This window comes from Natrix helvetica (genome assembly GCF_964273705.1).
Source record: "Natrix helvetica genome assembly, chromosome: Z".
Taxonomy (NCBI): domain Eukaryota; kingdom Metazoa; phylum Chordata; class Lepidosauria; order Squamata; family Natricidae; genus Natrix; species Natrix helvetica.
In genome coordinates this window covers 50,769,388-50,783,584 of record NC_138554.1, presented here as the reverse complement: position 1 = coordinate 50,783,584, position 14,197 = coordinate 50,769,388, and the positions used below count along the sequence as shown (strand labels likewise).

The following is a 14,197-nucleotide window of genomic DNA, read 5'->3' as shown; positions in this document are numbered from 1 at the left end:
GGAAAGGCAGCTCTCTTCAAATTTGGGGAGGATGATAGCGATTGCGCACTGTAGAAAATCTGGCTGGTTTACATTATCCTTTCCCAATTTTTTCTCCTCCTCAGATGTTGTGGTCTACAGCTAAGTATGTATGATCACTTATGTGTCCAGAAATGAAGTGAATTATAGTGTAACATCTTGGGATTCAACATATCTCAAGCTGGGAATATCTGCCAAGGTAGATCTTTGATTTAATTCAACATTTGCTTAGATGAGTGCTTGAAATGTTCATACAGACAATTCTACCTGCCTTACAAATATATAAATTTATAGACTTAGTTATTCTATCTCTAGTTTAAAAAAGGAAAGTAGATTCCTGTGCTATATAACATACAACTTTGAAGGCAAGGAACCTTCCAGAGGTACTTATTCTTTCTACTCTCTCCTCACCATCTTCTAATAGAAGTAGCTTTCACAGTAAAGTTCAGAAAAACCTCCACTAAATGCGTGCATCTGAAGTCTACAGCTGAGAAGCCTTAAAGTGCTCATGGACACAAGCAAGGCATCGTTGCTTAAGGTCTCTTACCTAAATCTTGCCAGATTCCGCTCAAAATCTTGTTTCTCTCGTTGGAAATCCTGAATATACTTCATCTAAAAAACAGGGAGAAGAGGAAAAATACTCCACCGCTGCTATTTATATATGAGGTAGCCAGCTGTCACACGCAAGCCCTCTCACTGGGGACAGAACTGTCTTGAGTCTTTAAGAGCGGTGATTAGAATGCAGTTCAGGCTAAATCTGCCAACTGCCAGCAGTTTGATTCTCACCGGCTCAAGGTTGACTCAGCCTTCCATCCTTCCGAGGTCAATAAAATGAGGACCCAGATTGTTGGGGTTAATATACTAACTCTGTAAGCCGCTTAGAGAGAGCTGCGAAGCACTGTGAAGCGGTATATAAGTCTGAGAGCTATTATACTGAATATCTACTTTCTCTAATTCTATGTTCTGAAATTGCAGGTATTGCACACATGTGTGCATGTGTGTATGCACAAGATACTTATCAAGCCTTCCACGGGGCTGTTCTTTATCTATGGAAATGACATGAGAAGTTCAATTTCTTGGCATGCAGAACTAAAGCATCTTGGACTCTTCTTAGCCCAGAGCTAAGAACTGTACACATTTTAAATGCTCCTCTATTCTGGAATCTTTGCCTCCAGCTAGCAAGGCCCATAAAAGTTAGATTTCGGCACATTTGCATACACCAGAATGTTACCTTGTTTCCCATTTAGTTATGCAGAAATTCAGATAAAGGAGGTGTACATTCACAAAAAGATGAGGAGTTTACTGCTTCAGCATTAACACTGTGCTGACCCCACTTGTATATTTTGTTGGTTTCTGCATTTGTCTTATGATCTGGAATGACCTCTGTGTTATTACCATTTAAAATAGGGATGCGGGAATTATAGATCTGGAGTTCCATGCAACCTATTTTTAGAGGTCTCCAGAGTAATAGGGCCAACAACAAATGTTGATTTTTCCCCCTTTAGGGCAGGGGTCCCCAACCCCTGGGCCTGTTGGGAACCGGGTTGTGTAAACAAAGGGTGTCTGCAGAAGGTCTGCCTCTGCAAAGAACCATTCCCTCGTTCCCCTCCTGCCACCATTTGCAAGTGCTAGAAAGGTTGGGATCACTGCTTCAGGATTTCTTTTTTGTAGATGGGTAATTCTGTCTTAGCGGCTGTCCAACGTTCTGACAGATATGCAGAGTTCTGATGGCCACACCCCTCTATGTGGTTATTTGATGCATTATTGGCATTTGGCAACCGGCTGGCATTTACAGCCCTTTGCAGTGTCCTCCACCGCCACAATTTTCAGTGGCTTTTGCCAGTTTCCAGCAAAAAATGCCCATAGGATAAAATGGATTTGTTTAACAACTGCATTGTTCACTTAATGACTGCTGCATCTGCTTAATGACCACTGCAAAAAAGGTCATAAAATCAGGTGCACTTATGTAGTGACCCACTTAATGACTGCCACAACTTACAAATATAACTCTGGGTTCAATTACAGTTGTTAAGTCTAGGACTACATGTATTAATAGACAAGAGTCACCTTGAAGATGCTTTAGACAACTATTTCACATTTGAAATCCTGCCACCCAGAAAGAACTAAGCAATATATCAGCTGGTTTTTGAAATGTGGAACTTACCATGTTATACAAAGTTAAAATTGTTCACAAAATGTCAGGTGGTGCTAATTCAGCAGGTGTGTAGAGTCAAGTTACTTTGACAGAAAGACATATAAACATGCCCTTCACATGCCCTTTTACGCTCAAGATCCTAACAATCTGCAGCTATCCCTAAATAACTGTCTAAAGAACTGTTGTATAAAAAATATTTTGTGCTCCATTACTTCTGTTTTGCAAAGGTAGCACATTCACAGAACACTTGAAAAGGGAATATTCATTTTTGTATAAAGCACACGAAATAGAATTCGTAGGTATTAATTTCCCCAAGGAAATTTTTTCTTTCTTTCTCTCATTCGCTTCCTTTTTTGCTTTTGTCTGATTTTGCAAGAAGCACCAATAAAAAGGAGGCTTGCTGTTGGTAGGCAAAACTGCTTATGGAATTATGCCATTCCTGATACTCTTCACCACATTCTAAGTATGCACTGCTCACCTTTTTCTTTTCGGGGAGTTCCTTATATTTTTTTGAGAGAATCTTGGTTAGGTCTAGGTTGCTCATCTCTGGATGTAGCTTAGCATATTTTGCTCGCTTTTCCATGAAGAAACGGAAGTATGGAGTCAAAGGTTTTTTTGGAAAGTCAGGATGCTTCTAAATAGTGGCAGGAAGTAAGTAAAGAAAAATATTTTGAGTTGATCTCTTTCCACAAATAATGGAAAAATTAGTTTACTTAATCTTACTTTTATTTTGTTTATAACATTTGTTTGCTGTGCCAAATATCTGGAATAGGGTGATAGCATATTTAAGTAACCCACATAATTGAATTCAACCATGAAACTCCACTAATCTTATGAAGCTTTATTTGAGCTTATCATTTCTATCTGATGAGACATAAAAATGAGGCTATTTCTTGAGACATATAAAGAATTAAATTGATTGTCTATTTTGCCATTGCTGTTTGTTACTGTTTTACACTGAAGCACATAAACTTGGCAAGAAAGGCCAGCATTGAAGCTTATCAGAGTCTTCCCAACCACGCATCACTCTGTTGGCTGGAATTATAACTCCTCCAGAATTCCCAATCGCTTTCCAACAGTTCTGGAAAACATCAGAAAAGGAAAGCCCACTCTATGTTTTCTACCACAACTTGCCCGCCAACTTGTACCTTTAATTACTAGTTGTTATTGTGACATATCACTATTATTCATTACCAGTAGTTTTCTCTCCTTTCATTTAAGAGTGCAACACACACACATGCATACACACAAACTCTACTGTATATGTAGTGTTCTCTCCTCTGTTTTCCTACCACAAGAACCTAGTGAGGTAAGTTAGCCTGAGAGAGACAGTGACTGGCCCAAAACCTCCATGTAAAGCATGTGGCATCTCCAACTGTAGAAAGACCAAGACCAATCAGTTAGCAATATCAAAACTAAATGAACAAATCATCCTGGCATAACATAGTTTCTATATTAAAAATGCAGCACTATAAACCTAAAGGCATGTTTAGATTCTTGAGTTTAACTTTTATCATTAGCAATAGTGTAAGAAATCTGAAAAGTGTTGTTAAAGTATAAAATTAAGAGGTTCTGCATTTCCCCCCACAAATCATACAAAATATTGATAGAATATGTATTTGCTGTTCATCTGAGGGCTGTTCTTTTTCCAGATGACAAAGCTAAAGCCCAAAATAAGTGTAGTGAGATATATATATATTGTATGTATATGCATGCTATTTCCTTTTTCTGGCCATATAGGTGGGACATATTGCCTTAAAGGTCTGAACTTAACAAAATAATTTATCTTGTATACTTGGATTATTTAATACATCTCTTATGTTTTCCAACATTTTTTAAATAGAAAAGTGGGTGGCAAATAAAATATAATATCATGGTTCCTAATAACTACAGAAAGAAAGCAAAGAGATTATTTAAAAAACAAAACAAAACTTAATAATGCAGCCATAAAAAAAGGAAAAGTAGAAAAAATACTTTTAAAAGATTTACATATTGTGTATTTTTTAAAGCCTTAATAATATATATAATCTTACAGTAGCTATATTGGTGGCCAATAATTAACAAATTAGCAAAGGTAATCAAAAGCAGGGATTTTAAATTGGAATTAACAAATTTGGAAGACCTATTCTTATAAAAAAGCCGACAAGATGTACTATTTTAAAATCCAAACTTCGGAGGCAATGAGTGTCCATGTGTAGAATTATAATCTATCAATGATCCCTGTGGCAGCCATGATCATACCAAACATATATGATATACTTTGTAAGAATAGGTTAAAAAAAAACCACTGGCAGGAAAGATAAGCCAAATTAAGGTGTGTTACATTTCCGCAGTAAGCAAAGTGAGAGATTTAACTGTTGCCCCGTAGCTCCTTCCCCCTGTGCTTGGTTGAGAATGAGTATGAAATAAAGCCTTCTAAAATAGGAATGTCTTTCTTTGGCCTAACAGGCAAAACTTATGAAAAGAGGCAATCAGATATTGAATAGGCATTGATGTGCAAATATACGTCAACAATTGGAACAAAGGCTATGTTAAATTTCCTGTAAACTGCAAAGATCTCTGAAGTAGCAGTTTAAAGTCAGTTTTATAAGATTGTAAGTCAGTATTACCTGGAGGGCTACAAGTTTCTTTATTTTTGTGAAAGGTTTATGAAAAACTAATTCTCTGTCCCATTTTTTAAAAGAAAGATTGACTAGTATAGTTAACAGATATTAAAATTAATAGCCCTCTAATTGCTACAATGTTCACTGAAGCTTAAAGCTTTTAAAGTAATGAAATATTTTATATTTGGGATCCTTGGTGCTCTTTGAACCTGGTTTTCTTGCAGATATTTCATAACCAAACTAAGTAACATCTGTCAGATTGCTGATGTTATCTAGTTTGGGATGAAAACGTCTGCAAGCTGAGAGAATCAAGGGCCCCATAGTTCAACCTCAGCTATAAATATTTTCTTCTGAACAATACAATTAAACATTGCAGTTTTTTAATGGTTGATATACAAGGCTATACAGGGTTGTGTGAATTTATTTTTAGAAATTATCAAAAAGCTTCAACCACAATATGGTTTGCTGGGTGTTAAGAATGATTTAGAAAGAGAAAAACACACAGAAATGTGTATGTGTGAGACTAGGTGGTCCTTCAAATGATGTATCAGGAAATCAACTGAAAACATAATTGCTCTTCTAAAACAGCCATCCCTTGCCCTTATGATCATTGTAGCATCTCCAAGGTCACATGATCGTAATTCATGTGCTTGGCGATTATCATGTATTTATGGTGGATGCAGTGTCCCTGGGACATGTGATCATCATTCTCAGTCTTTCCAGGTATCTTTCAACAGCAAAGTGAAAGGGAGAAGCCAGCTTTGCTTAATGTGTGATTCATTTCACAATTGGGAGTGATTTGCTTAAAAATATGGCGAAAAAGGTGTAAAGCTAGGTGCAGTTTACTAAACAACCGCCTTGCTTAGCAATAGAAATTCTTGACCAAGTTGTGATCATAAGTCAAAGACTTCTTGTTCAGATTCAAATATTTTTTCCCTGGTCCAGACAATTAATTCCAACCTTCCACTGTACAAGTCACAGAGAATTTCCTTTTTTTATTTTTCTGTAATGTAACATAGAATGAAGGCAGATTCTCCTATACAGATTTCATGACAATTGTTTGTTGACTCTTCAGTTAGATAATGTAATAATGTCTGCAAAGACCCACATAAGAAACAGTATGAGCAAGCTAGGGTAGTGAGATTACTCAAATCAAGTTTATCTTGTCCTCAGAGACCCATCATCATGTTTATTAATTCTGCACAAGTCAATACTATGGATTTTGAACAAGGAATGAAAGCACGTCTTCAGCAGAATGTTGAACAATTCAGCTATATTCCAAATAGAAGTGGAGAAATACCTTCTCTGCATCGTCCACTAATTAGAATAATGGATTGTGCAGAGACATAAGTTGTAATTCACCATGCAAATCGTTACAAGGAAGAGGAGAGATCTCACTGGTTTTAATGTGCATAATGGAGCAAAACTAACAGCATCTGATTGTGGAGAAAATGCCAGGTCCATGTAATTGTTTTTTTTTTGTTTTTGTTTATGATTTGCATTCAAGAATGGTCACTCTGATTCTCGGTCGATTATAATAATTACTCTAAGATGCTTGTTATCATAACTGTAATACTTCTTTCTTGGCACACATTTTGGAATGAGTCATTTTCAATGTTTCACATTCAAAGAGTAAAGTCTATGAAGAGTATATTTGTTTCTATCTTCAATTCAGAGATAAATGGAACCCTTTCCCTGCCCTGAAATAGTTAACAAACTATGTTCCAAAATTGTACATGATAGTGGTGTGATCTAGAATCACAATGTGACCCACCTGATGAAGGTGTGACTCTCAATGTTCAGATCATCCATTTTTACCAATACTATACAATGAATAATTTATTATTTTATACTAACGCTTTAATCAATTCACAATAGCTACTGTGCTGATAAATGGTATTTAGAATTATGCACATACTTAGGGCCTTTCTAAATTTTCTCCCATTCTCCTGAATTGAATTAAAATGATCAATAGCTATTAGCAAAACTTTCACTTGAAACACAAATATATAATTAGGTATATCCATCTGCATATGCACCTCCAATACAGTTGTTAAGATGTTTGATGAAGACCCAGGAGGCCTAGAAAGCTGAACGGGGGTAACTCTAGGTCAGTTACTATCAATGAGCCCAAACTGCCAGACAAGAGTGTGGTGGAAAAAGGAGTGTCACACCCCACCCTGGGTCTCTGGACGGAAGGGAAGGTAGAAATCTAAAAGTAAATAAACTCTACAGAGAAAATTATGGATAAATCCAAAGTGTGGTATACATTACCAACTATGACACTATAACCTATTATTAAACTAAGGGATAACCAGAAAAATGAGAATGGAAGCAAACCTGAGTCTTAAGAAACATTGGAGTTGTAGATCACAATTTTGTGCCATTTGGGAAAAGGCAATAATCAACCATCCAACTAGATTCAAAAGAAAGTTCTTTTGTTTATTATGTCCTCCTTGAAGTCAACACCTACCTTCAGTTTTTTGCCTTTGTATGGGTTTTTCACATGTTCTTCAGCATCCATTATCAATTCTGTCAAGGTCCGGAACTTTCTCACCTGCAGGAATAAATAGTAAATAGTTGTAGTGAAGCAGGAAGAGAGACAAGAGAACGGTGTGATTATTGTGAAGGCTGCTGGCTTAAACTGATATAAAATAAATTATTTGTTGTATGATTCAATTGACAAGTAGGGTCTTTTATCAACCTATTTGTGCAGGTTTAAGCAGAAACTAGTAATAGTAGAAAGATTATTGTCCTGCCAATGGGAGAATTGTTTTTCTTTTCTTTATTTTACTGAACTGAAATGTATTCCTGCCTTTCATTTCCAAAAAAGTACATCTATGCTGAGATTATCACAATACTAAAATTTATCATGAAGATAGCTCTAATAATTAAACTGGGAATTTGGAGAGACTAATCAATGTTCTGTGCTGCAACTAACATGCAGCTGCCAGTAACATATATTAATAAACCAATGCAAACTTTCCCAAAGTGATATCAATATATATTCACAACCATAAAGCTGATTGCAAATTTTAAGAATGGCAGCTTGCAATGCATTCAGAAAATTCAATACTGTTAACTGGGAAAACAAGAACTAAAATTTCTTTTAAACCATAAGGGAAAATGAGGAGGGAAGGGATGCAAACTTGATGTAAGGTTAATTTTTGCTGTAACTAATCCACATAGAATGTAATCAGGGGACTGGGTCTTTTGTGTTTTGAAGAACTTCTACAATCCCATCTAGCACTCCTGCTAACAATAAGATAGCCATAAGAGTTGTAGTTCCTCCACATTTTCTATAGCTTATTGAGCCCTGCTGTATATTGTGGTTCAACAGGCAGTCAAATCTGGTCAACCATCATCTCTATAGTAATAACAATGTACTTTTGTAGAGTTTGAAATTTAACATGCATTCCTCTGCCTATCTATTCAAACAGCAAGCCTCAGCCTTATCCCCAGGCAAGTCAGTACAGAATTGTAGCATGAATGGAGTAAAGCAGTCAAAAGCAATAAGAAGGCTCACATGGGTCAAATAAAGACAGAAGAATATCCCTTGATTGGAGGAGAGAAAGAAGAGAAACACCATTTTAGTGGTTCTTGAATATAAAAGTTATTGAAAGACCTCCTGAGACATAAATGGGGAAGCCTCTATAGGCAAACAGCACTAAAAACATTGCCATTTATAAAATTTATTTGCTGCTCATCTTACCACAAGGCAATTCTTGCCCTCACACTGGAACTGTTACTTGATCAAATTAAATTAACCAATACAGCATATTTGTAAGGCAAATAATTATATGTAAAGCATCATTTCAGGTCAGTCCTCTTTGAGCTCAGAAAGCAATTGATTACCTCATTGGAGATCTCAATCCATTTCATCTTGCACATATCACCAGAGAAGTCTTTGAAGGCCACTTTATCCCAATCCAAATGGGATTCTGTGGTTTTGAACTTGCTGCCGTCATTGGAGGGCAGGTTATTTTTCATGCACTCCAAGAGGGTCAACATGTCTTCCTGGGTCCAACGGTCTGGAGGAAAAGAAAAAAAAAAAAAGGGGGGGGGGAAACATATTATGCATGAATTTAATATATGTTTCTGAGGAGCTATTCCCAAATCAGTGCTCTTCAAACGTCCTGGCATAGCAACCTAGTACCCTTCAAGGTCAGCATAACCTTTGGAATTCTGGGAATTATAGTTTTACTACATTTCATATTTAAAAAGTTTTAAAAGAAACAGTAGCTAGCAGTAGTTTTCTTTTTATATTACAGGCAGTAGAGAAGCATCAAGCCTGGCAATTATGGTTGTTAAATTGTGATTATCATGACCAGAACTTATTTTTACCAAGTTTGTTGGGGGAGCAGTTGTTAAGTGAAGGCCATGGGCATTAAGTGAATCCATTGTTCACTAGGGATTTTTTTTTGCTCAAAATCAAAGTAAACATCAGTTTCTAGCAAAAAGTAAATCATGGTCACATGACTGTGGGATACAACGTATGGTCATAAATGCAGACTGGTTGTTTAGTGTCCAAAATGTAGTCTCATAAAAGGGGGGGGGGGGGAACCATTTTTTTTAAAAAAAAATCACACCACATTCAGATGAGAAACTTTAGAATAACCAAATGGGTATTTAACCATGATCAGAGTCACTATGTTTTCTAAATGCAGACAAGAATAGAATGGCTAATGAGATGAAGTTGCTGTTAAAGCCAGCAGATTAGTGTTACACCTTGTTTGTGTGATTGTAGCAAATATCTGAGATACATACATTTTAAAAGTTTTTCTTCCACATGTGTTATCTATTAGCAACAGTATTCAGCTGTTTGAGATTATTTTTAATGAAAGTAGATAACATTTTTAAATATCAGTAAGTAATATTTATTTAAATATCAGTAATATTTATTTAAAAATCAATAAAGTAGAATACTCAAGAAGTGGCAGCTAGGAACATGATTCTGCATAATTTTCTACAGCAATGTTAGTTTTTCCAGGAGCATTCCTTCTCACCTTGATTTTTCGGGGCCGTCATTTCTAAATTGGTTGGACTATCTGCTTCTCCGTTCATCCTCCACCTCTCAGACCCAAGGGTGACACCTCCCGGGTCTCCCCCTTCCAGCTCCCTGCTTTCCCCCTTCAAATCAATTTTCACCCTGAAAAAGACAAACTGGAATAAGGATCTCTGCTTACCAAGCTACCTTCACAAAGAGCCAACATCACAAACATGGAGTTTGGGTTAATAACTCCTGGAAATTAATACAAGAATTAAGCAATTCTTGAACCTGGAACCTGTGAGCTATTCATACATTCATGAGCAAGTGGGAGCTGAAAGAGAAGACAAAGTACCCACAATGTAGGGCTGAAAAGTTTTCTATGAAGTTGAAGAAGTTACTAATGCCCTAAGATGAAAAGTCTAGAATTCTCTTTTAAGTATACTGTAATAGAATATGGAACTGTACTAGCTATAAGGGCAAATTCAAATTAAATAAATAAATAAATTCTAGGGAGCAAAGGAAATGGAGTTTTGGGGGAAAAGCCTAATGATGCAGGTGAGGAAAACTATTTCAAGCACAATCCATTTTTCTGTTGAGAAAGAGCTAAACTAAACCAGAAGTGGAGAAGAGTTGGCAGATTACAGTAAAAAAAGGGGGGACCGAACGGAACTCAAGGGAAATTGGCCAGCTAACTTGGTTCTAGTGTAGCAAACAGAGATATCACTGGAACAGTTAAACCGAATCCGCCTCAGAGTTAAAATCAGGGAAGAATAGAAAGACTTCTGGAGAAGACTAAGATACAGATTCCATCCACAGGCGTAGAAGCAATAATAAAATTAATTTAAAACATTCATATAAGTAACAATGAGAGTCACAACTGAAAAGAAAAAAGCGACTGAGCCTTGGTATCAAAGCAGAATTATTACGAGTAAAATGTCAGCCAGCATTAATGAAGAAGGAAGTAGCAGTAGTTAAGGACCGGATCGGGTCTCTGGGCGAAAGAAATGAGAACGCGCAGATTTTCTTGGGACCAGCAATCGAATATTCTTTAAGAGTATGCAGCACCCAGCCCCAGGGTGGGCGGAGTAAAGGCGAATCGGCTGGGAGGGGTGGAGAGGAGGCAGGCCAGGCAAAGGGGAGGGATCTGCGGACCTCTCTTCTCTCCCTCCCCTTCCACCAGCTCTTCAGAGGCCGCACCATCGCCAGCCAATCTCCGTCGCCGCCTTCCTGCAGCAGCAGAAGCGCAGCTGCTGCTTACCACCCTCCCCCTCTTCGCCTGTCTCCAGGCAGGCGGGAGAGCCGAGCCGAACCGACGGAACTGGTGGTGCAGCTGCTTCTGCTTCGCCTCCTTCCCCCCCGCCTCCTTCCTCTCCGCACGCCCTGCGGGCGCCACCGAAGGGGAAATCTAGCCGCCGCCGCCACCTCGCTTGCCTGATTTCGCTCCCACCCCAGTTTTTTTTTCAACCCCAGTTCGGGCTCCAGCCTCCTGGCCCGGTTCCTTCGTTCCTCCCCGCCTTGACTCTCGAAGACGAGAAAGTCAGTGTTTCGCTACGATCTCGCCCCCGTCGGCTCTCGACATTGCCAGCGTTCCTCGCCAACCAACTTCAGTCGTCCTTCCAGGGAGGGGAAACATTGAGATCGACGGATTCCAGGATCTTTTCCCTCCTTCCGCAGGATTTCGCTCCCTTCTGATTCGTTCTACTGGATTTCTACGGGATTTATTCAAGATCTACACATACACACAACTGCGTTAACAGAGATCACCCTCCGTTCCCCGCGGAATCCTCCCTTCGAAAACAATCCTAAGGAAACCAGCTTGTTTCCCAAGTCCAGAATTTCCCTTCATTAGAAGATCCCTTCCTTTATCTCAATAAATAAGACTCGCATCCCAGCCCAAGCCACGATCCCTAAAGAAGGCAGCTTTCGATACAGTAAATCGTTCGTTTATCCCCATCCGGACAATCTAGCGGGGAAGGCGAGCTCCCGCTTTGTTCTCCGTCGATCGGACGGACGGACGGAGAAAGCTTTCCCTGGCCACTAAAGAAAGAACTTCGGTTCCCCCCAAACCCCTGTACCAGAGCGCGAAGCAGCGGATTCCGCTTCGTCGGCCAGGAGCCTAACAGTGCCCAGCGTGTTGCAGAGGAAAGGGGAGCAGCGAGCGAGTTCCGCGTCTCTCTTCTCTCCGTCGGTGCAACCTCGCCGAGGCGGTTAATAAGGATGAGACAAGCCCGCCTCGTTGTGGCGGCGGCAGTCGCGAGTGGGGAGGAGCAGGAGCCGGAGAGCCGCTGCAGCAGCAGCCCCATCGGAGCCGCTGGTGGAAGGGGGGCGGGGATGGCTGGCTGGCGGGAGGGAGAAATGAATGCCCGGCTGGGGGCGTCCAGGCAGAGCCGAGGGAGGGCAGCACGTCCTGGCTGCGGCAGCTACTGCCGCCGCCGCCTCCTCCTTTCCCTCTACCAGCGCCCAGACCCCCGGGGAGCGCCTCCCCCTGTGCGCCTAGGGCGCAGGGGAAGTCGGCGAGTCAAACCCCGTTAACCCGATTCTCCACACCCAACCGTAACGGGGGCCCCCCGAAAAAGCTGCTCGTCGAGAGTAGGGGAGGGACGCCGAGCTGTTCGCCTGCATGGAACCACCCTTTCGGATGGCGGAGCGCGCTGGCTCGAACCGGTCGACGATCGAAAAGGCCGACCTGGTGCCCGAACTCGCGAAGACCGCTCAACGCGGTAGAAGCGAGGGGAAGCAATAAGAATCCACCGCAGCAGATTACGTAAAATTGAGGCAAAATGTTTCGTACATAATTTATAAAGCCAATTGTGCACCAATTGTGGGAAGGCGGGAAAAAACCCCAAGATTTTTCCTCCGCTGCATTTGGTTTCTTTCACGGTGCAGGCGACAGGGGAAAAGCTTACAAGACGACGGCTTGTTTCCACCGCTTCTTACCCTTCACGTCTGGCAGCGCCCTTTCGGTTCTAAAAGCAGCTCAGGCTGGAGCAGAAAAAGAGATCGGATCTCTGCGCCACAGCCTGCACCGCCTAGTTTTTCCATCTACCTCCGCCGCGACTCAACGGCGACTCGGACAGCCACCGCCTTCCGATCTCGCCCTTCTATGGTCGAATGCCGCTGCGCGGCCTATCTAGAAGGCGCCCGGAAGGCAGGAAAGGGGCCCCCGATTCGATTGCCTCTGCCAAGGCTCCGTTCGGATTCCTTGGAGAAAATGTAACTCCAAATGCGTTTGCAAAAAATATATACATGCTATTTTAAAGCATCAGTTGATAGATTCGGGAGCATTGATATACCCGAACTCTCTAAAATGTGCTTGAAAAAAGGGAATATTAAAATTCGAAATGTTATTTCGTTCTTTTAATATATGCGTCCCGAAAAATTCGATTGAACCCTTGTTTATTTTTAACCTTACCGAGGAAATTGAGATGCTGGGCGGAAAAAGCAGCAACGGGTGTTGATTGTGGTGGTGGTAGTGGTGCCGCCGCTGCCTCCCAGCCTAGCTGCGCTGCTTCACCGCCGGAGCCGAGGAGGTAACAAAAGCGCCTCCCTCCAGCCCCAGATGGTGGAGTACAACGTCGGGCTAATGGCGAGCTCCACATGCGCTCGTACTGCCGCAAAGCCAGCCCCGGCTGTAGGCAGCGGCGCCTCGGATCGTGCCTTCCCCCCCCTCCCCCTGATCCGTCCTTGCCCACCCGCCTTCTTTGCAACGGGGGCTCCATCCTGAAGTCGATCTGAGGGAAGATTTTTAGTCCCCTTCTACGTCTGCAACCTACCTGCAGATCGGAAGGACTTTGGAGAAAAGCTCCCCCTTTTCCCCCCTCTTCTTTCCTGGGCTTGCTTTAGCTGGGAAGCGTTGGTTGAATGCACGCCAGCTCTGCAGCGCTGGCCCCGGGCGTGGACTCGCTCCAGTCCCCGCAGAGAGCTCGCACTTCCCCCGCCTCCATCTCTCTGCTTTTTTCTTCCAATCAGCCGGTCTCTTCGGCTCTCGGATCCTTAGGCAACCTCACACAGCCCTTCTTCACAAGTCCCCATTTTTCCCATCTGCTCCCTAGATGGGATTGGTAAAAAGGAAACATGTTTCCAGGGCTTCGTTCTCGCTTTCTCTGTTTGATCTCACCAGGTTGTGGGTCTATCTTTCACGATTCTGGAGTGTGTGTGTGTGTGTGTTTTTATTGCTCTTTGCTTTTGCAACACTGTAGTCAAACGACGAGAGGGAGGAGGGGAAAGGAAAAGAGAGAGGAGGGGAGAAAACGCTTACATTTGCCACAAATCCTCTTCGTTTGGCGTTTGTAAAATGAGCACAAATCACACGCACTCGATTTTAATTCCTCCTGTGACCTCCCCTTTCTTCATCTCCCTTTCAAACGATTGTATCGAAAGAACCAGGATGGGGAGAATTTCAAAATTACAACCCGGAGAGCGCTAGTTGCT

At 41.3% G+C, this 14,197-nt stretch overlaps 1 protein-coding gene across 7 annotated transcripts in view; it reads right to left on the bottom strand.

Annotated features, from left to right (window-relative positions):
• UBTF (upstream binding transcription factor) overlaps window positions 1–13,916 on the bottom strand; it is a 35,989-nt gene extending 22,073 nt beyond the window's left edge. The window contains exons 1-6 of one of the 7 annotated variants that reach the window (XM_081933307.1): window positions 13,540–13,916; window positions 9,783–9,925; window positions 8,632–8,807; window positions 7,250–7,333; window positions 2,652–2,807; window positions 566–630 (exon numbers count right to left, since the gene is read on the bottom strand). In XM_081933307.1, coding sequence (XP_081789433.1) covers window positions 566–630; window positions 2,652–2,807; window positions 7,250–7,333; window positions 8,632–8,807; window positions 9,783–9,840 — 539 coding nt within the window. In that variant the 5' untranslated portion in view covers window positions 9,841–9,925; window positions 13,540–13,916. Of the gene's footprint in view, window positions 1–565; window positions 631–2,651; window positions 2,808–7,249; window positions 7,334–8,631; window positions 8,808–9,782; window positions 9,926–10,692; window positions 11,794–11,841; window positions 12,084–13,178; window positions 13,327–13,539 lie in introns of those variants that run through there. The other 6 variants (XM_081933308.1, XM_081933306.1, XM_081933304.1 and 3 more) reach the window with 6 other exon arrangements.
• Between the last annotated feature and the right edge of the window lie 281 nt (window positions 13,917–14,197).